The sequence below is a fragment of the Arthrobotrys flagrans genome (genome assembly GCF_004000055.1).
Source record: "Arthrobotrys flagrans strain CBS H-5679 chromosome Unknown unitig_0, whole genome shotgun sequence".
Classification (NCBI taxonomy): domain Eukaryota; kingdom Fungi; phylum Ascomycota; class Orbiliomycetes; order Orbiliales; family Orbiliaceae; genus Arthrobotrys; species Arthrobotrys flagrans.
In genome coordinates this window covers 2,062,205-2,087,879 of record NW_027137550.1, presented here as the reverse complement: position 1 = coordinate 2,087,879, position 25,675 = coordinate 2,062,205, and the positions used below count along the sequence as shown (strand labels likewise).

At 45.0% G+C, this 25,675-nt stretch overlaps 4 protein-coding genes across 4 annotated transcripts; 2 read left to right on the top strand and 2 right to left on the bottom strand.

Annotated features, from left to right (window-relative positions):
- Positions 1-883: 883 nt before the first annotated feature.
- Positions 884-4,016, bottom strand: DFL_003701 (uncharacterized protein; the record flags this gene model as incomplete). Its single annotated transcript, XM_067632676.1, has 5 exons — positions 884-2,443; positions 2,494-2,862; positions 2,929-3,215; positions 3,270-3,328; positions 3,472-4,016. 5 exons carry the CDS (start codon positions 4,014-4,016, stop codon positions 884-886), a joined length of 2,820 nt encoding a protein of 939 aa, XP_067490921.1.
- A 3,615-nt stretch (positions 4,017-7,631) lies between these two features.
- Positions 7,632-8,252, top strand: DFL_003700 (uncharacterized protein; the record flags this gene model as incomplete). The annotated part of the gene is made up of 1 exon (XM_067632675.1): positions 7,632-8,252. One exon carries the CDS (start codon positions 7,632-7,634, stop codon positions 8,250-8,252), a length of 621 nt encoding a protein of 206 aa, XP_067490920.1.
- A 6,965-nt stretch (positions 8,253-15,217) lies between these two features.
- DFL_003699 (uncharacterized protein) lies at positions 15,218-18,844 on the top strand (the record flags this gene model as incomplete). The annotated part of the gene is made up of 2 exons (XM_067632672.1): positions 15,218-15,432; positions 15,490-18,844. 2 exons carry the CDS (start codon positions 15,218-15,220, stop codon positions 18,842-18,844), a joined length of 3,570 nt encoding a protein of 1,189 aa, XP_067490919.1.
- A 3,614-nt stretch (positions 18,845-22,458) lies between these two features.
- DFL_003698 (uncharacterized protein) lies at positions 22,459-24,617 on the bottom strand (the record flags this gene model as incomplete). Its single annotated transcript, XM_067632671.1, has 7 exons — positions 22,459-22,855; positions 22,921-23,165; positions 23,238-23,334; positions 23,390-23,538; positions 23,592-24,247; positions 24,314-24,406; positions 24,476-24,617. The coding sequence occupies 7 exons, from the start codon at positions 24,615-24,617 to the stop codon at positions 22,459-22,461; spliced, it is 1,779 nt and encodes a 592-aa protein (XP_067490918.1).
- Positions 24,618-25,675: the final 1,058 nt, after the last annotated feature.

Sequence of the window (25,675 nt, the reverse complement as noted above, 5' to 3'; positions counted from 1 at the left end):
TCATAATGCTTGAAACAGTGTTCGTGAAAGGGTCCTAGGTTCGAAATCGCGAAGTCGGAAAAAAAAGGGTGTGGTTTCGGGCAGTCAAGTCACGTGTCATGAAAGTCACATGATAACTTTGACTTTCAAAACCCGTTCGATCATCGCACTTTTTAAGCACATTTTGGTCGTTATTTCGATACTTTGACTTTGGCATTGAATTTCTCAACAATAGCATGGAATAATTTAAATTGGAGAGCGGGATATTGAAGTCCTGGTATTTGAGATTTGGATTACTTTATTTTCATGATGTTGGGATGAGTATTCGTGAAATGGCCATAGGTTCCAAATTGTGGAGTTGAAAAAAAAGTGGTGGGTCTTACAAAACAGTCTCATGTATATCTCAGGCTGAGGAGCCAGGAGGTACGAGACTGTAGAGACCCCTTGTAGACCTTTCCTTATGGCCGTATGGACTCAAGACTACTTTTCTTTATCAACTTAAAACGAATGCTCTTATAATTTGGAATTTTGATTTATCGGGTACCCGAAGTCTTCATATTGTACTTCAATAGATTACACTATCTCGAACCCCTCCTCTATCTATCCATACTATAATACCTCTTCCATGCATGCAATATAAGAACAGTAAAACACCAAAATGCCAACAGTATTTTTACAAGATTCCCAAAAAGATAGAACGCCAAATAACCACCAGCTCGCAGTTTATATATATAGTTTCAAGTCTGCCAATTCGTTCAATCAAGAGGAAAGACAGCCAAGTTTAATATGCATGCCAAAGCTAAAATTCATCGCCAGAAATCCTTCAATCCATTACCACCTCTTCTTAGGCCCTCCGTATCCTAACCTCAAGGTAGAACCCGGGTCTACCTAGCTTCATCCAAGTCTACCACCTATCCGGCCCAAATGTCTCCCCAGGCGCCACACTCTTCAGCGCACACCCCTTCCAATCACACCCCTGCTTATAAACCTCCGTCCCCCACCAGCTCCAATTCCTCACCCAATCCCACTGCGGCCATACAATCGCAAAAAACACAACTCCAACTCCAACCGCCAATCCAGTATCCAAAGCCGCACTCAAAATCATCCTATACTTCCTCCACCAATCCGCTCTGTGCTTCTTAATCCACCCATTCACCCCGTAACATACCAAACACCATGTCGAGAAGTTTAGTCCCGTAGCTGGTGGGATCCAAGACAGACTTCCGAATACTACTGGTAAACTAACGCGCTTAACGTTGATACCGGTGTATCGTCCGTAGGCCCAAACCATAATCGGGGCAACCAAGCCAAATGCAAACGCCCATACGAGTGGATTGTATAACTCTCCCGGTCCGAAGAATCGGGAGGGCCCAACCACACCCCATAGCACACTACCGTTGAAATGCACCCTCGCGAGCGGGCATGTAAACCCGCTGAGTGCTTCAGGTGTGCATATTCCAGGAATACTACTGAACATCCAGTTCAGCACCCCAATTTGCGTCAAACTTCCGACGGCAGTAGCGACCATTTGGACCGTAAACAGCATTCTCGGTGGAATCTTGACGTATTGACCTAGTTTCAGGTCCGAGGCGAATTTAAGACCTTGTGTTGAAGTGATGTATCCGTATGTGACGAACACCATATTTGCGATACCCCTGCCCTCAAAGACGTAGCCGGCGACCATTTGGCAAATCAAAAAGATCGAGGATTGTTGATTCGTAATAGCCATGACGATGCCAACGGGGACGAAGAAGATGGTGCACATAAGCAGGGCGAGGAGCAGACCATACCACGGAAGGTGGATTTCATATGCCTCCACTAGCCACATTCCCACGAGCGTCGTCACGATACCAGTCGCCAGATACCAACTCGTCGGTGCCTCCGGATACTTCTTCATAAGCCTGACATGCACGTCATCATCTCCGACAATATCCGCCCACTCTTCATCGTTCAAATCCTCCTCGCTCTCAACTCGTTTTCCAGAAGAAGTCTTGAGTCGCTGATAAATTCCGGTCGTCTCAGTTTTAGTGATCGATCCGATTTTTAGCGCTCGTTTGCCTTGTTTCCAGATATCTTTCCCATGCCAGATAGTTGTATGGGTGACCAATGCGGTCATGGCGGCGAATTGAAGAGCGTAGCTAAGAACGTAGGTAATCGGTAGGAATACCTTGGAGTAGGATTTATAACCGGCCTCGTCAAACATAAAATCTTTGGTCAAAACCTTTTGAACGTCGTAGAAGCCGCCGGTGTTGTCATACACGGAAGAGGATAGTATAGGCATATAGGAGGAGAAGAAGACGTTAGAGTAGTAGAGGATCGGTGCCAAGATCCACATAACGGCAATAAGCCCGATGAGGACGTTAGTCGCCGCCCAGAGGGGAGTGATAATAGGTGAGCCGATGTATGACATCTGCGCCCAATCGAAGGTAATTGGGATCAGGCCGAGACCCGTCGATGTTCCAAACTGTATCTTAATTAACACAAGACGATGCGTGTGGAGTAGATTGAGCGTACCAAGTTAGCAAGGACAACGCTGTCGGGCTTTGCCCAAGTCCCAATGTTGAAGTAACTCAATCCAGGCCAGATAAAGCCAGGAAAGAAGTACCAGGCCGCACTACCTCCAAGAACTGTCATGAAAAACTTCCACCTGCCCCACTTCTCCCACCCTTTCACATGTTCCTCCCCTTCCGCTCTATCATGTAGGGCAGTAAACATAGCGGTGGACTGCAGCGTCACCGGCCATATCATACTCGACGGATATACCAGCCATTGTCTCGTAACTCCAGCGAACGTATATCCCAAGAACTGCGTGGATAACGTCAAAAGTATCTGATACAAAATCGGTGTCGGCTGCTTATAAAAGTGGTTCTGTGACACAATGACCTGACCATAAATCGATCAGCTAATTTGTCTTCCCCAGCACGTGCTATATTGTGTAACCACACTCACATCTGTAGCGAATGCGAAGCCAAAGCTCACATTGGAGCTGATATACACGCAGGCATGTTCCTTCTTGTTCCAGCGTCCTTGGCCGAGCCATCTCATCAATTTGCCGTATGGCGTGGTAGCGCCGACTATTTCCGGGAAACACAGATCCCATATCCGACCGAGTGGGTGGGCTAGGAGGAGAGCTATGAAGGGTGTGATGCTGACGGATGGGTAGCGAAGGGAGAAGAAAAGGTTTGTAGAGGAGCCGACGACGGAGAAGAGGATGGCGAGCGTCCACATCCGAGGTGCTAACGAAAATTAGCATTGCACCATAATTATCTTTTCTATAGAAGAGGACATACTGCTTATGGAGAGGGAAGTATCGTCGGTATTAGGTACAGAGGCCCGCACCTGCGCATAGCTGGTAACACCCCAACACACAATAACAGAGTCAGCTATTAATCGACGGATCATATTAAACAGGTTGGATGGTCACACCAACACCCAACCCATGACGGCATATTCCATGATCACAAAATCAAGTCATCGGGAGCAAAAACGTACGGAGAGTTCGCATGAGGATTGAAGGCGAGGCCTTCGCCATCGCTGTCGGCATCGCTGTCCTGCAGCGGATGGACCTGTTCGGCGGCGTCGTAGTCTGTGGAGGAGCTGGAATCCGATTCCGAGAAGGGGAAAGCAGTCGAAGAGCTACCAGCAGTTTCACCGTGGAAGGCACTATAACCAGTACTGGGTCTGACCTTGCTCAGCTTGACGCTGGGGTCTTGGTCGTCGGTGGAAGAACGTCGTCTCATGTCGATGATTTCGGCTGTCGTGTGGTCTGCTGTTGCTGCACCTGCATGAGCAGAAATGGCAGAGCCGTCTTCGGTAACAACTCCATTCGAAGGATTCTCGGCAGAATTAGAAGTAGTGAAGGTATTTCGAAGATGACTTCTGCTCTTTCCCTTCTTTCGTTTCGAAGCAGTCGGGGATTTTGGAGGAGACTCGGGACTGCTGGAGAGGTCGGGGAGAGCACCGTAGGAACCAGTTCCCAGGGCGGGTGAAGAGCGGATAAGCAGGGGTGTTGAGGAGGAAGAAGCCGGTTTGGGCATATTCACACACGCACAACTCGCTTTGGCCCGCACAGCACGCAACTGCACGCTCACTAACCACCTATCCACAGGCTGACCGACTTTGGAGGGGTAGGGAAGGCTAGCTCTTGGCAAGACCTATATCATATATATAGAGGGGCCGTGGTATCGATAACTGTATAATATAGCGCTGGAATGAAATGGTGATAGAAAAGAAAGAGCTAAAATATAAATTACCCCTCGGGCATCCGCATATCTTATATTTTAACAGATTATCGTGACTAAAAAGCAAAGATCCTTCTTGTTATTGTCAGTCCAGTCAGCTCACTCATTTGCTCTGCATTTACATTCCGGTGACACACGTGTTGCTTTTGTTTTGCAGCTCCTCCCCCAGTCCATTCATTAATCCAGATCATGCCTCACTCACTCACTCACTCAACCTCGGGCTCACCCCCACCGTATTATAAATACGGAGCTAACTGTGATCGTCAATTCTTCAGATGAGACAGATACTTGGTATTTTCTTAAAAAGAAAATAACAGCCCGAGAGAGGGTGGATGGAAGGGTGGATGGGATGACAAGAAAAATATGCAGGACAAAACAAGGTCAAGAAACAAAGGGGACCACGATCGGGATAATGGATCGATTATCTCGGCAACTAACTTTTACTCCAAAATCTGGGCTGGAGGGGGAAAAAGGCATCGTGCAGTAGTCAAAAGGAAAGAAGGTCTTAATTTATGACGGCGGCTGCAGACGACGGACGACGAACGGAGTCCAATTTCCAGCCAAACCGGGGTTGGATTGGGCTGCATCGGGCTGATCTCTCTCTTTCCCTACAACTGCAGTTACAGCTGCTGTATCAATCGGGAAGAAGAGTAAAAACCCATTCGCATTTAAATCCGCACTTGCATGTCTATACCGATATAATAGAAAAGAATGGGGGGTAACTATCAAGACACTAAGAAGAAAGAAATTCAAGCTACTTACTTGCTTTACTACCACTAAGCCAAGGAAGTAACCTCGTGATGCAGTCGTATGATGATGGTTTAACCTCTGCCCAGCCTTATTTTCTCAATTTTCCTTTAAATTCTCTCTGAATAAAGCCTAACTTTTCGTCCCAATTTTCTAGCTCCTTTAGTTTGTCCTTTAGCTACTTTTTTAGCTTGTCTGGCGACCAGTTTTAGTGTCTCGAATGCTGATACCCTTTAGTTAGCGTGGATTGTGTTGTGTCGAATCTCCAAAAGATCTAATCTGATCGATCAGATGAGACCAGACCATCCTTTATATACCCCTCCACCTCTCACTTTATCTTATTAATATTGGCATGTGGAGATGATGGAACCTAAATCGTTCCGAGTTTTAGTCATTGGTTCTGTCATGCCACCTCCAACCGAGTTTAAAATTCCCCCTTTTCCTTCAATCAAAACTTTGCTTTTCCGCGTATTTGTTTCCTATGAGGAAGGCTCTCTTACAAAAAAGTTGGGGGTTCCCGCTTATTGACGGTGACCCGAACATTATTATATGACCAAACCTTCGCAAATGTACTGCTACCTTCTACTAACTAGTACTTTTATAGTAATTGAGTGGGTAAGTATATATTCCCAAATTGTCCCATAGTTTGCCAAAGTCACAATCACCATAAAATATTATACGCCAAATTAGCACGGTCCATGTCAGAAAGAAATGTACAAGGTCCATATGAGAGATAATCAGAAATACATCCGCATTCATACTAAAAGATAGAACGAATATCGCAAGTATTGCTAAAAGGTAACCTCCAGTTATTCCACGCATTTCTGGCCCAAAGCTATTATTCAGAGAGCACTGTAACCAAGCCTTAGTATACAATACTTCCGCAACAAATAGAGTCACTATTGTAGTTACTTCTGGAAGACAAGAATTTAGTAATCAGTACATGCTGGTCTCGTACCCAGACAAACTAAAGTTTTAAGCAAAAGATTCCTGGGAAATGAGAAAGTTCCGGGGAGACCAAATAGTCATTGCCGGTATAGGTAAATGCTGTTTTTAAGGCTGCTGCTGCAGACTTTCTGGGCTGGCACAAATTTTCAATTGATGCCATGGTCGATGAACTGCGACTATGGGGGTTCAATGCAATGCGTCGTAGGTTTTCTGAGGTTAACGTTATGGTTAGAGGGTTCTTCAAATACAAGAATGGCGGCTGGAATTATACCTATTTTACGAAGTATTAATATTTTAAATATTTGGGGGGTCAATCGTATGTAGATTTTTTATCTGCATCCGGATGTCCCGAATTCCAATTTGAAGGTTTAAACGAAGACTCGCGCTCTGGACCTCCAACCCTGTGTTTAGGAGCAAGTATGTTTGGGGAGCTCTGAAGTCCCTGCAGGCATCCCAAATCATCGGACGAGACTTGGATCTTTTCCTTTCCTCGGATCAGACGACTCATCCCACCCTCATACGTATACCTTCTAGTGCGGGGTATACCAGTACTGTGACGTCCCTCCCTTAGTATGTCGGCATTATCCGTGCTTATAATGTACATGTGATATAAAATACAAGAAGTCAAGACTCTCAGCTTGATTTCTAGAATTCATGTCTTTGATACTCATGTCCCAAGATTCTTGTAGACGTGATACAGTGATAATGCATGCTATTAAGCGTTCGTCCTACATATAACCCTGCCTAGCCCGGCCATCATTATCAGATCGCGATCTCCCCGCCGTATCCTTTTAGTCCCATGTTATCCGTAGTTACCGCCCAACGAATCAACCCCCGACTAGCTTCCCTTCGATATATTAACTCCATTCATGAAACCATGATAACTGACTAAGCCAACCAAGCCCCAGTCGATCAAAATTCTGATAAAGAAGGAAAAAAGACAAACAGCGTCTACAACAAAAAAAATTAAAAGCCTCCGCCAAGCAAAGGAAGGAAGGATGGGAAGGGGTCAGCCTCGGATTTGGAATTCCAAAGTCCCGGGAAATATACCCCTTCTATTCTGTCTTTTCAACCTCTCAGCCCTGAGCCAAGTTCTGATTGTAGGTGTAAGTGCACAAGCAAAGTAATATAGTGCTTGGAGTGAGACCAGACCCTCATGGAGAAAAAGTGCTTATTCATTGAACCCATAATTAGAAGCCACAATCCGATCCACCTTTTCCTCATCTTTCCTGCAGCAAGCAGCCGCATATGGGTATAGCTGGTTAACATACAAAACTGAATCGCTGGAACCGATTTTTATTTTTCTCTTTATTTGTATTGCTCCATCGAGACGAATTCGAACATTTTGAGATCTGGCTTTTTTTTTTTTTTTTTTTGGGGGGGTCTCTCGAGGTTCCGTGCTGGTCGCAACACAGCGTGCAACAACGTCACATCTCTCCCCTAACCTAACGAGATCAAACCCAGCTCTGCTCCTAGCTCTTCCGCGACTTCTCTCAGCTTATCCCTCCCGACATTCCACAACCGCCCCCTTCTCGCCATCCACGACCTCTACCCTCCCATCTACCAACCTCCATCATATCAGCATGACCATCTAAACTCCTCCATCACTCCCTTTCCAGCAACGCCCACCACAGCTACACTTACAGTACAAATAGTACACCCACACCTTCAAACCACCCCTTAACCCACATCATCCACCACCCGCATTTCCAAACCATGCTCTCCTCCTTCGCCATCCTCCTCATCGTCATCGCCGGCGGCGTAGTCCTCGGCTGTCTAATCTGGGTCATTCACCTAAACCTCCGCGCCCGAAGACTAGGTCTCCCATCCCCGCCATTAATCGCCTACTTCCGTCCTCCATCTTCAAATCCCGTTTACCAATCCACAGGTCCTCGTTCCCGTCATAAAAACTCTTCAAACCAAAGCGGTAATAATAACGGCAACTTCTTGGGGATATTTGGAAAGAAGAAGTCGAATTCTCGTGGAGAGTTCGGACCATTGGGTGAAGACGAGGGTGCATGGGATTCAAGGGGTTATGGAGGGTATTATGAAGAAGATGCAGAGATGGGGTTGAGAGTTGATACGAATACTTCGAGACATAATAATAGTGGTAATGCTGCCGGTGGAGGACGAACAGGAAGATGGGATGAAGAGGATGATAGTCCACCTAGAGGAAGGAGTAGGAGTAGGAGTCCAAGACCTGGATATGATATTGCGGCGAATAGAGGACCTGCTAGTGGTGCAAGTAAGGGGAATAATCCGTTTGGAGATGAGAATAAGGTTAGGAAGAGTACGGATACGGGGAGGAGTAGTGTGTTTACGGAAGAGACTTTTTAAAACGACCTACCCTTTTATTTCCGGCATTCTTTCTTTCTTTAGCGCTTTAGGGCATTGGAGGCAACGGTGGTGAATTTAGCCTTTAGCTACCCCTCCTCGTGCGGAACTTTGGCATATATACACCTATGCATCATGGTTAACACCCCCTCGTGATATTACGAGGGGTAAATAACATTGCGGTCGTTTTGTTGATACAAAAACTTTAGCTAGATTCACCGGAGGAAAAGTTAGATTTCTCTTTTTTTTTTTTTTGGTCTGTGGATTCGGGTTATTAGGCATTGGGAGTACGCTTTGTATGATCTGATTATGACCCCTTTCTCTCTTTTCTTGTGGTTACTTTTGGAGCTTTCTTTGATCTTTGTCTATCAATTGTGGTGAATATACTCTCTTTTCGTTCTGTGTTTAAATTATGTGGATTTAGCAAGTATTAGTTTAGTCTTTTCTAGTGATGAATTTCATTTCTATTTTATTTAGTATACAAGACGGTAGAGCATGAAACTTCATCATTCTGGTGAATTAAGATTGTGCAGCATCTATATTTGGTAACCATCTCCAAATCGCTCTTTACAGCACCCAGGGGTTTTTATCAAAAACATCAGCTATCAGTTCGTGAAAAGGGGCCTAGATGGAATGTATTTGTTTACCGATCACCATTCTTCCACATGATTGGGTTTACCTTCTATTCCACACATAATAATCCATGGAAATTGCTTCATCAAATGCTACTCCCACCTCTTCTGTGCACCCGGTTTCTTCTTCCTTGATATATATAGGCTTCAAACGTTCTTCCTTGCCGCCATTGATCTCATGTATGAACTCGGCTGTTTCGATCTTTCAGTTCATGGACTATATGTCCACGGCGCTTCTCTCAAATTGTTCATAACATCGCGTCTGCGTCTTTTTCACATAGAAATCTCAATTCTAATTAAATTACTTTTAATTTTTATATTTGGTTTTCTCTAGAGTCATATTCTGTGTGTGATAATCGAGTCCAGACACTATTCCCTTGTCTTTATCCGTACTTGTAGGAATTTCATCTTCGGAGTTCTCATCCTCTTTATAGTTGTGGATTATATATTGATGTTAACCTCGAGATCATCAAGCTGCTGTGGCCTCCTGCCGTAGGAAAAGGCTAATCGTGGGCGTAATGGCGAACGTCCTCTTCGGCATGTCTCATCTCCGTGATGAATGTGGAATATATATTATTACCCAATCATCGATGCGTCCCTGGCCGCCTCTGTGCCTGGTTTCGAGGCTAGGTATATATATGTTGGTAACGGGGGATATGACCCCGGATGGGGAGTGAAGACCATACCGAGTGTGTGATGTGATTCATGTGGTTCATTTAAGCTTCATAAGCTGCGGCTTGTGCGCTTTGCATTGCTAAATTTTCTTTACAGGTTTGGCGATAATTCATCGTACCGAATTGATTGTATCTAAAATTACGACTACTTTGTCTTTGCTAGATGTATTAATACGCTTACCCAAGCCACATTCCTCATACGCCCCCAAAGGTATTGCCATGATGGTACATGACACAACCTGACGAGAAAAAGTAGTTTGAAGCCTTAGCTGCATGCTTAGGCGTAACGTCTGGAGGACGCTGACATATTAGGTGTATTGCCTGTGGGTAGTAGTTCGAAGGTGGGTTTGGTGTATAAATATATATACTGTCATTGGCACTTTCGCCAAAGGCCGTATAGATATATATTCGCGTCTAAATCGTGTTGCTTCTATACGACTTTCCGTGGTATTCATATATTTGGCTGCAATGGTTTCCATTTCTTAGGTATCCTAGCCGTGTATTGAGCTGGCTTTGGGGGGAACCTTATATTATATTTTCGTCATCCTTGGGTACCTTTTTGAAACAAAGGGTTAGCACACACAAGAATGTAGGCATTTCCCACAAGTCAATCATTTCCAAGTATATTATCAGGATCGATGAGGTAGGAGAGGAGCATTTGTAGTAGCATACAGTCGACACTTGTTTATTGTCGATCAGCCCTGAGACTATACATAGTTGCAAAACAGCGACTCATCTGCGAGACCGAGTTCGCTCTCTATACTGGTATAATTGCCGGAACTTAGCGCTATCTGACCGCCTCAAACATCGAATAGATTGGGGTCATGAATATGATGGGCCGGAATGATCGGTTGATCGACGTAGATGTCATTTTATGAGTCACATTCGGCTGCGCTCTCGCACTCGAAGCGCTACCAAAAATGTGGAGTTGCGAGATCTGTGGCGGTCTCGACACCGTGCGAGCACAAGCCAACGACATGGCCAACGCATACAACTTTTTTCGGTTAAAAAATAATATGAAAGCTAATATCAAAGATAGTATCCCATACTAAGTCAATAATATTTAATTTAATACCATGTTTATTTAAATTTTGTAAATTTTTAGGAGGGACGGCCCAGCGTACGAGGGCCATATATGTGTTATAGCATGACCGGATAGGAGTTGAACCTATAATATCATGCTCCCGCCACAGCCAATATTGTAGATGGTGCGTAGATGCAGTCCGACGGAACTCTCGGTTGATGCCAGACCGTCCCATAATCCTTGGCTCCTCTTCCCCGAAGTCAGGGTTTTATGTTCGATATATATGCGTATTATATTAGGAGCATTATTCCGTGCGCTCGGTTAGCATTTAGTGGTTGAAGGAATTTGCAATTGGTTTGTTTCGGGGTTTTGGCGTAGAGAAACTCTCGCTTTTGGAGGGATACGATCACACAGCGACATACACAGGGCGCAGTGCTGATAGGGCAAGCGTATCCATTGATGTGTAGCCGTTTGTTCGTCTTCCTTAGAAAGGTACTTGGATATATTCCAACAAAATTCTGGTAGTCGTGATTTCGTTGGAGGATATTATCGATATATCTCCATTTGGCCTGCTTGTCAAGCTCTTCCATAGATCATAGGTCATCTGTTGCATATCCGAAAATATTGTTCAGAAGAACTGCTCTTGTTTTTATATTTTATAATGTAAACTCATAAGCCTTGTAATAGCAGTGATATATAGGCTGTACCTCCAAAGCGTATGGATAATAAATTTTGATATGCAGGCCATCATTTGTGTTTGATCTCTCATCTCACGTAGAGATAGCAGAGATGACTGGTGATGATTCCCGAAACTGCGGGAGGTTCTGTTTCGGTCGAATTCGTCTTTGTAGCTCCTTTGTAATCGAGCCAGTTGGACCGTGGGCCTAATTTTTTTGATAAGATCTGATAGTACCCTCTGCAATTTTTTATGCTACGCAACGTGTCGATATTTAACAATATTATCGTATATTGTCGTTAGTATATTCTCATGCTAATAGACCATACATCGACCATGTTCGACTAGTATTCGTTTGCGTCGTCACCTAAAATTATATTAAATTACCACTACTAGAGGTAATATGATCCTTCTTCACTAACCATCGTTACCTTTCAACTGCGGACCTAGCTCCCCTCGAAGTTGTATTTTGATGCATATCCAGACAGAAACAGGCCTGGCCTATATTTCGATGTATTTTGATCATCATCGTTTCGCAAAACAGAGTTCCATAACCTGGAGAGCCGAAGTATAAATATATATGTGCCAAATATATGTGTATAGGGAAGCAGCTGACCCAACTCTGATGGCGTTTCATAGTGCTGAGGTGACAGTGAATAAAAATTTGGTATGTGGACACACCCATTGGGATGGCTTCATAAATATTTTGCTCCACTGTTTCCACCGTTGTCTTCTTGTTGGAAGGACGCTATCGACATTTCTTATTATCTTATGTTCTGATCGAGCGGCATCGTCGTATTCCTCAACCACGGTTCCAAATTGGTGCTGTTGTTCGGGGCGAGGAGAATTTGCATGAAATTGCAATGACCTTGACTAAATTAATCGATGCGATATATATGTTTTTTTTAAAAGCATTGATTTCCAATCCGATGATAGAAACCAAGGGTTGGAAAAAGCGGCGCGGAAGTCGAAGGTATATATATACATACTGAGTAAAAGTCGGGTGGTAGTCATTCGTGGACATGCATCGTACAAGTTGGTTTCGAAATTTCATGCCCTTCGTTCAAGATTATCAGCAGTATTTCAAGCCAACGCAATCGATAAATCGGTAAGAATCGCATTCGAGGCTTATGCCTTCGGATGCTCATCTGTAATTTAAAGGCCATCCGATGCCTTCTATACTAGATTCCTTTTGGGGCCAAGAACGATATCGACCGACCATTCAATTGTTATATTTCTGTTCTGTTCTGGTTAAGGACTTCGAAACGCCCAGCATCGTTGGTTCATTCAGTTGTGTATATCGGCTAGTATTGCTCTGAGGTAAGAATTCCAAAAAAGTCGAATCGTCTTCCTAGAAGTTCCACCAGTCTATATCCCAAATTGCACCTTTTTTTTTATAAATTTAGCAAGGGTAAGTTGCATATTAAGGACAGGATGTTTCCCTCCATGGATTTATTGAAGGCTCTCAATGCTTCTTCTCTACAAACATAGAATCTGAGATGATCGAAGCAACCTCTTCGCAGATTATATTTTCGTTACTTGATATATCGAAATCGCAATTCATAAGTCCCAATGATGATCGACCCCGAAGTTCGGATAGCCAGATCATAAAATTCGGGTACTTGTATTTGAAAGTTTCTATGCCTTTTTTGCATGAGGTAGAGGCACGGTTCAAGCTTCTGAAGGTGCCTACTTCGAAGCATTATCCGTATTCAAGTTCGTCGTTTGATGATCTTTTGACACCATGGCTAAGTGCTCAGTTCTTCATATTTGTCATAGTAACACGTTTCATGAGATCACAGACACGGCTGTATAGTTCAAATATATCATCCAGAGAAACCGGCCTTCCCTGATGATTTTACGTGTTGAAATGCTATCTGGAGGGCATGGTTAAGAAGTCAAACCAAATATAAGAGCGAGGGGACATGATGGATATATCTGAGGGATGACCATGGGCGTCAGTGTAGTGTTGATGACAAGTAGCCATCAAGGGTAAAGAATGGGGAAATGTGGCCCTTTTCGCAGTCAAAAGGCGTATATATATATGGAAAAACCCTTCGTCATCCTGGGCTGTAGATATCGATATTGTAGTATCGATTGATAGTAATGGACGTCCAAGTGTTAGGCTAGACCTTTTAGATCCATGGAGGAGTCTGGAAGAATCCTTTTTGGTGAGAACTGCGGCTGCCGTTCTAGAACCTTTGAGGCCGGTCTTGCAACAAGCAAAGCTCCTAAACCGAGTCCACAAACTCACTTGTGGATAGCGATGTCTCCATCCACTAACCAAATCTGTCCCTCACAGTAGATTATTTTTAGTGTCGTGATTGTTTAATACAGACTTTAGGGTATCATGCTTAGTCTAAGCTCTTCCCAAGCATAGGAGAGGACCAGATGTGTCGTAGAAGGTCTGATGCCCACGTCGTAGATGCATAGCGGTGGCGCTCGAACGCAGTTGTTTCTCTAGGAGTTGATTTGATATATCGATAGTCTCACGATATATCTTACACCGAAAAATGTGGGGTGGTGGTAAGTAATGGTGGAAGTTTGCCTAGAATGCCAGATCGCGTTTCTCAGATCGGTGGACGCGTTCTTGGGATAGAGCGGTCTCGTTCCCAGAAGCCGGTTGGCCACAACTGTGTTCTTGGGCGGTCTGGCAATCCAGTTCGTGATATGATCTGACCTCCTAGATAGTATATCTAAGGGAAAGTATCCTGGGATATCTGGCGTCGTGAACGGTGAAGAGTGTATGTGGTTGTAAAGTTGTGAAAGTAGGTGTAAGTGTGAGTGGAAAGAGACAAATGTGTAGAACAATGTTTATATCCACAGAACTGCAAAGTTCTAGAAAGATGGAGGTTAAAAGAACCAAGCCCAGCCAAGATAATTTTAGTCTGTGGACTAGACACTTCTAGTGTGAAGCTGAAGCTCTTGGTCTTGGCTATAGTAAAGTAGCTCCACCCAAGGAAGCTTCTCCGGGTATTACATAGGACAAGGCTAATCTAAAACTTATAGCTAACGCTAAGTTATTGTGAGAATGGATTTCTAGAATTCTCTTCTCAATTTCCAATTCTTTCGGTTAAATTCAGTGCTCTAGCTTGGTGCTTTCACCCGCCAAATCCATCCATACTCCGAGATTACCTCGTGAGTTCAAGATTAAGTGTCCGACACCTACAATTGACTGAGGATGAAGCTGGAAAGCTGCCCATGTTTCACGCTTGTCCTAAGTGGACATAAGTTGCGATACAAAACGCGCTCATCGACGGAGATATCAAAGTGGAAACAGCTTGTTGGATTTCGCGCGTTGTGTGACGGCTTCCTAATCTGGCGCGGGGCTGTGCAGCTGAGATCAAGGTCCAAATCCGAATGTGACCCCATGGGCTCGGAACCACAAAGCATCCGGAACAAGCATACGACGCCGCCGACAGCTACCGAAAGGAGGTGCCAATAATCTTCTTCTGCTCACCGACATCATCTGGCATCTGACCTGCATCGAAGGCGCCTGTCAGAAAGGGCATTCTAGCTTTGTTCACAAGCCAAAGTTCTGAAGTGGTCGAGATACTTATCGCGGTCGGTTCCGACGTCATACCTCATTCTTCTTCGTGCCTGACTGGTCTAGTCAGCCAGTCAGCCAGCTAGCCATCCAGCTAGCCTTGATGGTCGCAACTCAAAGGACCCCTATTTTCAGCCTTGTTAGCAGCATCATGAGCATACGCCTGCGACATCCCACGATTACCTATCTTTCGCCCTCTGCTATTCCAGCGAGGCTGTCGCCGTAACATCTATAAATCATTACACTAGTCGATAGTCAGCCAGATTACGAAATTCGAAACGATATTCTCCAATCCTGTCGCTGCAAGCGACAACTACCGGCCGAACTCGTGGCCACTTTTCTTAAGAGATAGGGATCGGGTACGACGAGTAGTCTTTTCAGACTACACGGGGACCTTCTGCCGTCCGCTATTCTCATGAACTTTCTTCAGGGTCTGCGGACGCCTTCACCGACTGTCGCCGCCATCGTCAACAGCCCGGCTCATCCGTCTCACCTCCACACTGAACCTTTCATTACAAACGAATCGCTTGCCAGAAGGAGTCTGCTGCTACACCACGAGGCTACTCGTAAGGAAGCAGATATGTTGCTCTTACACACGACCGGCAGCGTCAAGATTGGCGAGATCTTGCGGTATGTGGAAATCCTTATCTAACTTCCGGAATTTGTACTGATTTTGTAACAATATAGCTACAAAGTAACATATTATCCATCCCGCGATCGAATCCTACCCCTTCCTACAGCTCTTCATCTCCGAATCAAGAATACAGAAGCTATACCTCTCCGAGCTGCCTACCTCCACGGCCCCTTCGTCCTATATTGCTCCGTTAAGTCCGAAAACTATGATCACTGGTCACCCGTTATCAATCCTCGGGAAGAAGGCGGATACCCTGAATTTGAGCCGAATCTCAAAGCCGGAAGCACATGGGAATGCGAGCTACCCGTCCCTGCGACAATGAGGAAAGAGGTCATGGCTAGGGAGCGAGAACGACGAGCGAATCCCGGACATAGGATTGGAGATCGAGTTGAAGGCACAAATAGAGAGGAAGAGAAAGTGACCTGGATTATCGAAATTGTTTCTCAAATGATCTTTTCAGCATCGGCGAAAACAAACTTCGATCTAGCGATTGCAAGGGACGAGAGATCCCTGAATATCTATGGTACCGGGTTTGAACAGGGGACCTTTTCAAATGCGGTTGAGTATTCGGTGATGAATACGCAGCAGATTTGGAACCTACCTCCTTTCCCCGGAGAAGAACAAAATAAGCTAATGTCCGGTAGAAAAGGAGTTCAGAAAGAGCAGAAAACAAATAAAGGACCGAAAAAGGTGCACCTAGTGCTGATAACCCATGGAATTCATTCCAATTGTGGAGCCGACATGCTATTCGTGAAGGAGTCTATCGATAAGACAACAAAGGAACTGCGTGAAGCTCGAAGGCGACAAAGGCGACGAGCAAGAGTACCGGAAGAAGTGGATATAGGGGTTTCCACCGGTGATGTCGAAAAAGTTGATGAAGATGATGACGAGGATGATGATGACGAGGAGCAAGTCATAACCCGAGGTTTCCACGGCAATGTTTGCCGAACAGAAAGGGGGATCAAGTATCTTGGAAAGAGACTGGCACGATATGCATTTTCCATAGCATATCCAGATCGACCCCTTCCCACCAGTTTGAGGAGCCAGAAGTCTAATGGGCTTTGGCGAACTTCCACTAATGACTTGCATGAGCCTAATCCTGATGCAAAGTACAAAGTCACCAGCATTAGTTTCATCGGCCATTCGCTCGGTGGCCTAGTACAAACGTACGCGATCGCGTATATCCATGCACACGATCCAAACTTCTTCACCGAGATCCAACCAATCAACTTCGTAGCGCTTGCAACCCCATTCTTAGGATTGTCTAACGAAAATCCAATTTATGTTAAGTTCGCGCTAGATTTTGGCTTTGTTGGGCGGACAGGCCAGGATCTTGGGCTGACGTGGAGGGCGCCAAGTATGGCCACCTCGGCGATGAATGGGTTTAACCTAATGCCTAGTAGTGCCAGCGTTAAGAGTGAGGAGTCACAGGCACCTGGTTCAAAGCCATTACTAAGAATCTTACCAATGGGCCCTGCACATGAGGTGCTGAAGATGTTTAGGAATCGAACCGTTTATGCAAACGTTGTCAATGATGGCGTTGTGCCATTGAGGACGTCTTGCTTGCTATTCCTCGATTGGAAGGGCCTCGGACGAGTGGAGAAAGCTCGACGGGCAAATGAAGGACCAATCGGACAGGTGAGCGGTCTTGTCGGATGGGGCCTGGGGCAACTTACTAGCGGTAACAGCACCCCGAGGCGTTCCTGGCAGCGTCGCTCATCAGTCGATTCGATTACCTTTGCAGAGAGTGAGCACAGCGGGAATCAAGTTGGCGAGGCACCGTTGACAAAAGACCCCGTGCAAAGAAGACATTCTAACAGTCAAGAATTATTACCTTCGCCAAAGCCAGACCATCCAGCCCCGAACGCTTTTTCGTCTTTCTGGACACTGTTTAGACCGCATGCGGGTGCAAGATATGAGAAGAAGTTACAAAAGATTCTTTCAAGATCGCAAACAATTGGCCCCTTGGCTGATGGCAGCGACCCCACACTATCGAGCTCTCGGGCTTCCAACCTTTTCAAACCCGAGATCACTGAAAACCTCGTGGACTCGCCATCTACAATGACGCCAACACCATCATCGACAACTCTGACGAACGGTGACCTCGCAACCCAGTCATCTAGCACGATCATGGCCGGTTCTTCAAATACGGGTGATACGACCCCAACACTCATAATAGATGATGACCCGACGAAGACAGCGAGAGGCCAAGCAACTGCTGCAGATGATGGTCCGGATGCTGAAAACTACGAGAAGATGATGGCACCACCGCGGACGACATTACTAGAGGCTGCCGGTGATATTTTAAACCCGCCACTTCCATCTCTCAGCTTCTTGATCAACCCAGAGACTCGCCCAAGGACTATCTTCCACGATAGAGTCTACCACCCATCCGACATCCCACCACTTCCCGCAACGACCCCAAAGAAACAAATGGCTGGCAGGATATCCAGGTCCGCCTCCTATAACTCAGAGACGAGCGATATCGTGAGCCCAACGAGTGCTACAACATCTACTGCTCCCTCAGCATCGAAATCGTCAGGGAATTTAAACGTCCTAGCCAGTCCGACATTTTTCAAAGATGGCACCCACTCTCCGACCTATCCACATTCTCCAACCGGAAGCATCAAGTCGGAGTCTACCGCAGGCAGAAACCTAAAACCCGAAGAGAAGATCGCAAGAGCCTTCCATGACGGAATCAGTTGGAGAAAGGTCCTAGTTAGACTTGAACCAGATGCCCATAACAACATTATTGTCCGCCGCGAGTTCTCGAATGCGTACGGATGGCCTGTGGTGAAACATCTAGTTGAAACACATTTCGGAGATACAGTTGCAGCACGATCCCGAGATGATGAAGAAACAGGAGAGGAGAGGGCGTTTGATATTGATACCCCTACTGCCTCTACCGGCCATCTCGGAGCAGATGATGGAAAAGAACACTGGAAAGGCGGAGAACGTGAAGTTGAAGATGCGTTCCTCTTGGTCAAGGAAGATGAAAGAGAAGGAAGAAGTTCTGGAAGTGTGACACCTAAAAAACCGAAGGAGCGGCAAATGAGCCCCGTATGGAGTGATAAAGGTGATTGCTCAAGCGATAGCGAAGAAGAAGAAGAAGACCCTATCGAGAAACGAAAGAGAGAGGAGTTTGAAGAAGAGAGACGGAGAATGGAAGTCATTGATAGCTTCTTAGGAAAGCCTCTGCCACCTGGGAAGGGTAAAAAAAGAGATAGTCATCATGAGGCAGATACAGAGACTAACGATATCATCGCAGAAGGAATGACGACAGGACGAGGAAGTGCCACAAGAATAGGGTTAGGGCTGAGTCCTGGATTACCAGGGGAACCGATCGAACAAGTGAGGAAAAGTTTGGAAACCGCGAGAGATAATGCGGTGAAGCAGAAGCACGAATAAAACATATTATTGGCCATCGACTTCTGGAACAAATTGTATTTTGCATATTTTTGATGCGCTTTGGAGTTGGCAACTTTTGCATATTGATCTTTAGCTTCTGAATTGATAGAGTTCATTCTATTTGCCCCCCTTTTCTTTCCTTTTGTCGGGAGGTGTTTCTTCATAGTTAGCGATTCCTAAACACAATTTATATGACATTTAGTCCACTTAATTCTTATAATAAGGGGATCATTATCCGCTACTTACAACAAGTACTTAGCACCTAAGTGAAGTATATAAACCGAACGTTAACTTCACATGACACGGGTAAAGAATGGAAAGTGCAGACCAAAGCGTCACATCTACCGGCTCTCCAGCTGCTTTTTCACAATTTTGCTAGTTGCTAGCTCCAAGTTCGAGATGCTAAACTAGCCTCCAAATACAACATCAGTCAACTACACTTAAGTGCCTCGCCAGATCGATCCTCAGACGTTTACTCTAAGCATCAACATGTATATAATCTTACGAATATGATACAGAATTTTATTAAAGAAAGAAGTTCTCCTGAGGAACTGCAATGGACTTAAAGCATATAAACCAGTGCTTTGTGGTACTTTACAGTTCGAGTTCTTCATCATCATCAAGTGTCACCACAGTGCTCGTAAATATTCTTAACCTCGTAGCCAAAAGACTCTTTCTCCAAATTCCGCCACCAGACCAAAGTCTCACCGTTACTCAGACCCCAACCACTTAAATCCTATTCACCAATATCAGGCCTACCCCAAAGTCTCATCTCACATACTGCAAAAATGAGTTGCGCCGGAGGCGAAGAAGAACAAGAATATCTCGACAAATTACGAAAGAGACTACACAACAGAAAAAAGACCTACGAAGGGGCACTCCAAGAGATGGGACGCAAAACAGAAGAGCGAAGGGAAGAATTTCGTAAACAACTCCAAGAAGTAGCTGCAATGGATCAAGCTGATAGAGCGGCTGCGCTGGAGAATCAGAAGCTGAATAATGATAATAATAATAATAATAATACTGAGGGTCAAAAGTAATCGCTATATATACTATTAAGAAGTGTAGGATCTAGGCCTAGGTACAAGACAAAATATTGAGGTGGTCATAAACCCATATATGCTTTCATAGCTTTCAAATTTTCTGGAAACCTTAGAAGAGGGTCATTATGACTGGAGAAAGGTAAAACCTAAGGCACTAGACAATAGGAATAATTGAATAGAAGTGAATATACTAAGGCAGACATTGTCTTATACTAAGGCTTGTATTATTCGGACTCCTATGCTTCAATATACTTGAGTAGGCCCCTAATATAGTTAAATTGATTCGTACATAGCTATCAATACAATGCGCGATTAGTACCGTAGACTTTGGCTATGATTTATAGTTAACGGAACAAGAGCATTTACATACCCTACAACTAGAACTAATTTGTAGAGGCTAGCTGGACCTACGTAACGAGATTACCTATATGACCTACAACATAGCTAGTTTAAAAGTGAAGATGGTTTTTACACCCGTTTTTAGTACACCTTAGCGCAAAGCCACCTCTATCCTCGCAAGCAGGACACCCATTCTTCCCTTCTATCATCATAAAAGTAGTATTCTCGCAACTGATACAGGTATGTAGGAAGAGCGCCTTGTTGTGAAGCCGAAGATCGGCGTTGTGGGAGATAGCGCATTCGAGTGCCCGAATATTCCAAAGCATTGCAGGATCGGTTTTGTCTGGAAGAGGCGGTAAGTCTGGGTCGGATAGTGGACAGGATCTTGTCAAGCTTAGAAACTTCGTGGCACCTGTTAGGCTGTAGAATTTAGTGGATGTTCTTTCTTGTGACCATTTTTTGGAGTATAGGAAGTTGTTGCTATCTTCTTTTATTTATGAGATTGCGAGGGAAAGGGTTTTGAGGTAGGCTTGAAGTTTGGTGATTTTCTTTTGGAATCGGACGAGGGGGGATTTAATATTTATCAACCGAAGGGGAATCCACCGAGTCCTTGAGAAAGTAAAATTGCGTAGAGAGAGGGCAAGTTTGCACGGTTGTTTCAATTTCTCCTGCGCTGATGTAGATACATATCGGCTAACAAAGCGAACAAGTTAAATTAATGTCACCTTCACACATACATAAGTTCACAGATATCTAACAAAAATCACGATACTGATAGAGGAATACTGAAACGTATCTCCTAGATTATGTGCCTACTGCGTCGCTCAAAACGCAGCTGATTGGATCTAGGTTCTAAATTTCCTTCAGGCTATACTCAGGATTATATATATACCCTCTTCCATGGTTTCAGGCACTCTTGCTCTAAAGTCATATAATTATTTCATGCTTGTCTAGTTTTCCCTCGTCCTTGACCTTCAAACTCATTAAATCCGTCCTAAAATTCAAATATTTCAAATATAATTCCACCAAAGCAATCTATCCGAGATTTCCTAGCCCAAAGGGCCAGAGACGCAGTTCAAACCGTACAAAATGGATTAGATGAACTTGGCTCGCCTAACACCAGCACTTCAACACACACCCCCAGAACCCATTCACGGCCGAGCAGAATTGGATCACGAGAAAGATATTTGGCATACCTAGCAGCGAAGGAGGAGAAAATGCGCAGGAGGTATATGAAACTAATGAAACCGAGGAAGTGAAGCCGGTGGATGAGTATTGCATCTCTTGTAATGATATCGTCACTGAGAAGTCATTGATGACAGAAGCTGGCGACGGGGTTCACTACTGCATGCGGTGTGGTTCCTTATCTTAACACCATTTGCAGATCTCGAGCCTTAGAGAATTATGTATGCCTCGTATCCAGATCGGGTCAGGATTGATTTCAGGTTATATAAATACAGAGCTCAGGGCCTCTACACATTCACGATTTTAAAGCTCAAAATATCACTCCCAAAAAATGCTGCCACAAAATACCACAAATGTTTTGTGTTGTCACTTCTCAGGCCTTCACAAATATGATAACTCCCCACGCAGTCAACAATACTAGGCTGCTCTTGCCATGCATAAAGTCACAGGAAGCCATGCTTCTCCACGTTTTAATGACCCGGGTTTCCGTCCCTGACATTAAGTGTTACCGTTTCCCGTCGCCGCCGAGATATTTGATTGATTAGTAAACACGACCCAGATATCGACCTGCATGTATATATGCACGAACTTCGCCCCCTAGGCCTTGTAGAATATAAACGCGTCTCAAAAACCTAGCCCTAGAGAAAAATAGCAGGTTTAGGCACCATATATGCCCATGCGACAGCCATGGTTTCACTGCGTTTCCCAATCTTTGGGTATGCAGAGTTTGCACAAATATCATTATGCTTGGTCGTCTGATCTTTCTAGACATACACGCATAATTTCGCATATTTATTTTGTTTTTTGAAATAAACCAAGATGGCTGACTGTGGGCCCGCTGCAAGTGGCCTCGATGTCATAGATTGCCCGTATGTGTAATTGTCTTAGGAAATGAAAAATGCAAAGGAAGGTGGTATCATTTAGTTTGAATAAGAAACAAAAAACTCCCGTGAATGTTAACCAAAGCGCTATACTCCAAAATTCATTATTGCCCTCAGTTCATGATCAGCCATTATTGATTACACTAGCAAAATTGTGCTGTTCGTTTCAAGGCAATTCGGATGGGATCTCCTTGCCCTTAGTTTCAACTGCATCAGGTACTCTGACCGTATCGCCGATTTCGTAGATACCTTTCGGGCCTTCCTCGGTTTGAGGTGGCAATCCGGGGTTGACAGGTCCTTCGAGTTCTGGTTTATTCCATTGCTGGGCTTCTGGGAGTGGAGGGTTAGGTGTAGGGTGTTTCTTGATATTCCTTCTGTAGTAGTACCAAATTCCGGCAATGATCAGTCCCAGACCAACTACACCGCCAACCACTCCACCAGCGATAGCTCCTTTGTTGAGGGATTTCTTTGGCTCGGTTTTTGGTACTTCGACGAATAGTGCTTTGATATCAGGATTTGACCAATCACCAGGAGGCGCAATGATAGTTGCATTCCCCGTTTGGCTATTGACATAAAGTTAGACCACTGGGTAATAGAAGTATAGAGAAGTAAGACTGTCGAAACTTACTTTCCGTTGACCTTTTGGGCGACTTCGACAGGTAGTTCATAAGGATCGCTGTGCGCGAGGTATGTGCTACTCCACTGTAATGTCGTGAGATCGTAAAGCGCAACTGATTTTGCTTCCCAATCGCACTGGCTGTCGTTGAAGTCTGCAGTGTAGTATCCACCAAGCCCACCGATCGTGATCATTTGACGTCCCTTGGGGGCGACGTGGCATGTATGGCCATAGCGGGGTGATTCACCTTCAAAGATCTATACAGAGGGCAATATAAGCATTCATTTATTTATTTATTGCTATACAGAAGTGTAGGAAGCATCACATACCTTAATCCACTGGAAACTAGGTAGAGTTAAAATCCAGACATCGTCAAGATACCTCGGTGTTCTATTTTCATCGTAGGTGATACCTCCGTACATGTATCTAATGAATATTAGTACACTTGTGGAACTAGTGAAAAGCTAGCCGCCCAACTCACATGTTTGCACTCGAGTTATCCGGCGCGGTCTTGACAACTATGCAATGGTCTGTTCGTCCTGCGGGAAACTCTTTGGCGTGTGGCGTTGCCTGCTGAACATACCATTTATCGGTCTCGATGTCGAATAGGGCAATATCTGACATTTGAACCTACCGCATGGAATTAGAATGCTGAAAATACGGAGGAGGTTGTAAGAACTTACCATATCCCCTCTTCGAGTCCCGCTCATATCAATAATTTGGCTACTCTTGACTTCTCCACCAAGAACTACTAAAATCCCTTTCTTATCACCTTCACTAGAAGAGTTTAAAGTTCCATAGTTTGGGATATAGACCATCTGGGAATATGCGCGCGCTCTGTTACCGAGTCCAGCTGTCGAGATATTGCGAACAGATTCGGTCTCAAAATCAAACTCCAACAGTCCGTCAAGGAACCTAGGGGATTGTAGGTCGCCGCTCTTGTCAGTTGATCCACGGTCAATAACCCCTCCTAGGTAGTAAGCTTTGTTTAGATGTGGCGCGACAACGCTGCCTCCAAAAGAAGCTCTGGTGACAGACGAAGATCCTTTAGCATATTTAACCGGGTCCCAGAATTTCTCGGCAATGTTGTATCTCCAAAGAGTTTCCTTGTCAGACTCTGGCTCCGCATATAGCGAAAAGTTGCTTAGACTGGCGTTCGTGGTTCCTCCGTAAAGATAGAGGAAGGTTTCATTTGCGTTCGCCCAGAGGGCTCCACCATTCAATGATGGAACGTATCCGGTCTTCCTTCCTGGCTCTCTTGTCTTATAGATTGAGGTTTGCGAGATATTGCCCTTCCAATCCCAGCTATCGTCCATGTCGGTCGTAATCAAGAAAGTGTCTAAAAAAATTCGCACTATGAATACCAGCGCAGTCACAGAAAAATAGCCATGCGAGAGCAACTTACTAATTCCCTGTGTAGTAGGACCCCAGACGATGGGGTCGTCATGGAACCACATTGTTCCGCCATCGATAAAGAGTGTTTCTGATGTAATGGCACCTAGAAGTTGCACAAAGGTTGTAAGCCAAGAGCCCCGAAATCGACATCGGTCCTGTCAATGGAGCTCACTTTGTTGTTGGTATCTTTTGCAGAAGTTATCTACCGGGTCGATTTTTGGAGCCTTCGATGTCTGTGCGACCGCAGGCGCAACTAGTAGTAAAGTAGCCGTTGCGAGGGCGAGGAGGTCGAGATGGGCCCCAAACTTGAACATTGTCGATATTGTAATATATACCGTGCCTCTTAGATATTCCAGATATCGTGTTCTAGCCCTGCTTGGGAGCCTTCAATCGCTCTCGTCGAAAGACAAGCCTACGGGATGGTAGGTCGTATTAAGCTAGTGGGGGAAAGTACGGGAAAGAATGCAGGACACAGCAAGGGACAGGCGAATTCGAGAGGCTTGGTCGTCTACCGCACAAACAAATTCGATCTGAAAAGTCCTAATTGAGTGTTTCCGACCGTACAATTGTACAAATTCAGATGCGAAGAGGCGAAGAGACGCACATCAAGGTGCATATACAATGGGGATGTGGATGATTAGTGAACAACAGAACCTCCAGTCGGCTGGGTCAACGATCAAGTGGGTGGATCCCAACCATATAAAGACATAGAGCTGTTGCAATTGTCCATGTCCAAAAATTAATGTTACGGAATATTGCTTCCCCTCCCAAATTTGCAAATTCTGGACAAATATTTCTTGCTTGTGCGGGCACAGGGGAAAATCCAACCGTGGGGACCTTGATAATTGCGAGGATAGAGCTTCGATGCATGGGAAGGACGTGCAGAATGCAGCGAGACTAGGCCTCAAGAGGCCAAGGGGAGTCAGCACGCTTATCGTCCGTTTTGAAGTTGTATAAATTGTTCAGCTCTGGGAACCAATTTGCTGGTAAGAAATTGGGGGACACCTGCATTGTTCGGTCTGGAGTTCCTTTTTTTGTGTAACTTGCAGACGAACCCCGGGTCCAGCGACGAGACGAATGGTTAGACTTCGAAACTCAAAAGCCCAGGCTATATCTCGTGAACCCTGTAATTGGCAAAAGTCAACGGTAGACTAACTTGATATCGTACCGGAAGCTACTTCGCACCTGCGCTCCTATCACAAATGCAAATACTAGTCCAAGCTGGTATAATTCATGATATCTTTCTCGCTACTCGATACTAGCTTCCCTTGTCTGGCAAGCTCTGGCGAGAGAGAAAAACCTTTGGTGGGCTCGATTTGATTCTTCACGACAGCTTCTGGAGGGATTTTTTGACCCACAATGCTTGTCGCCA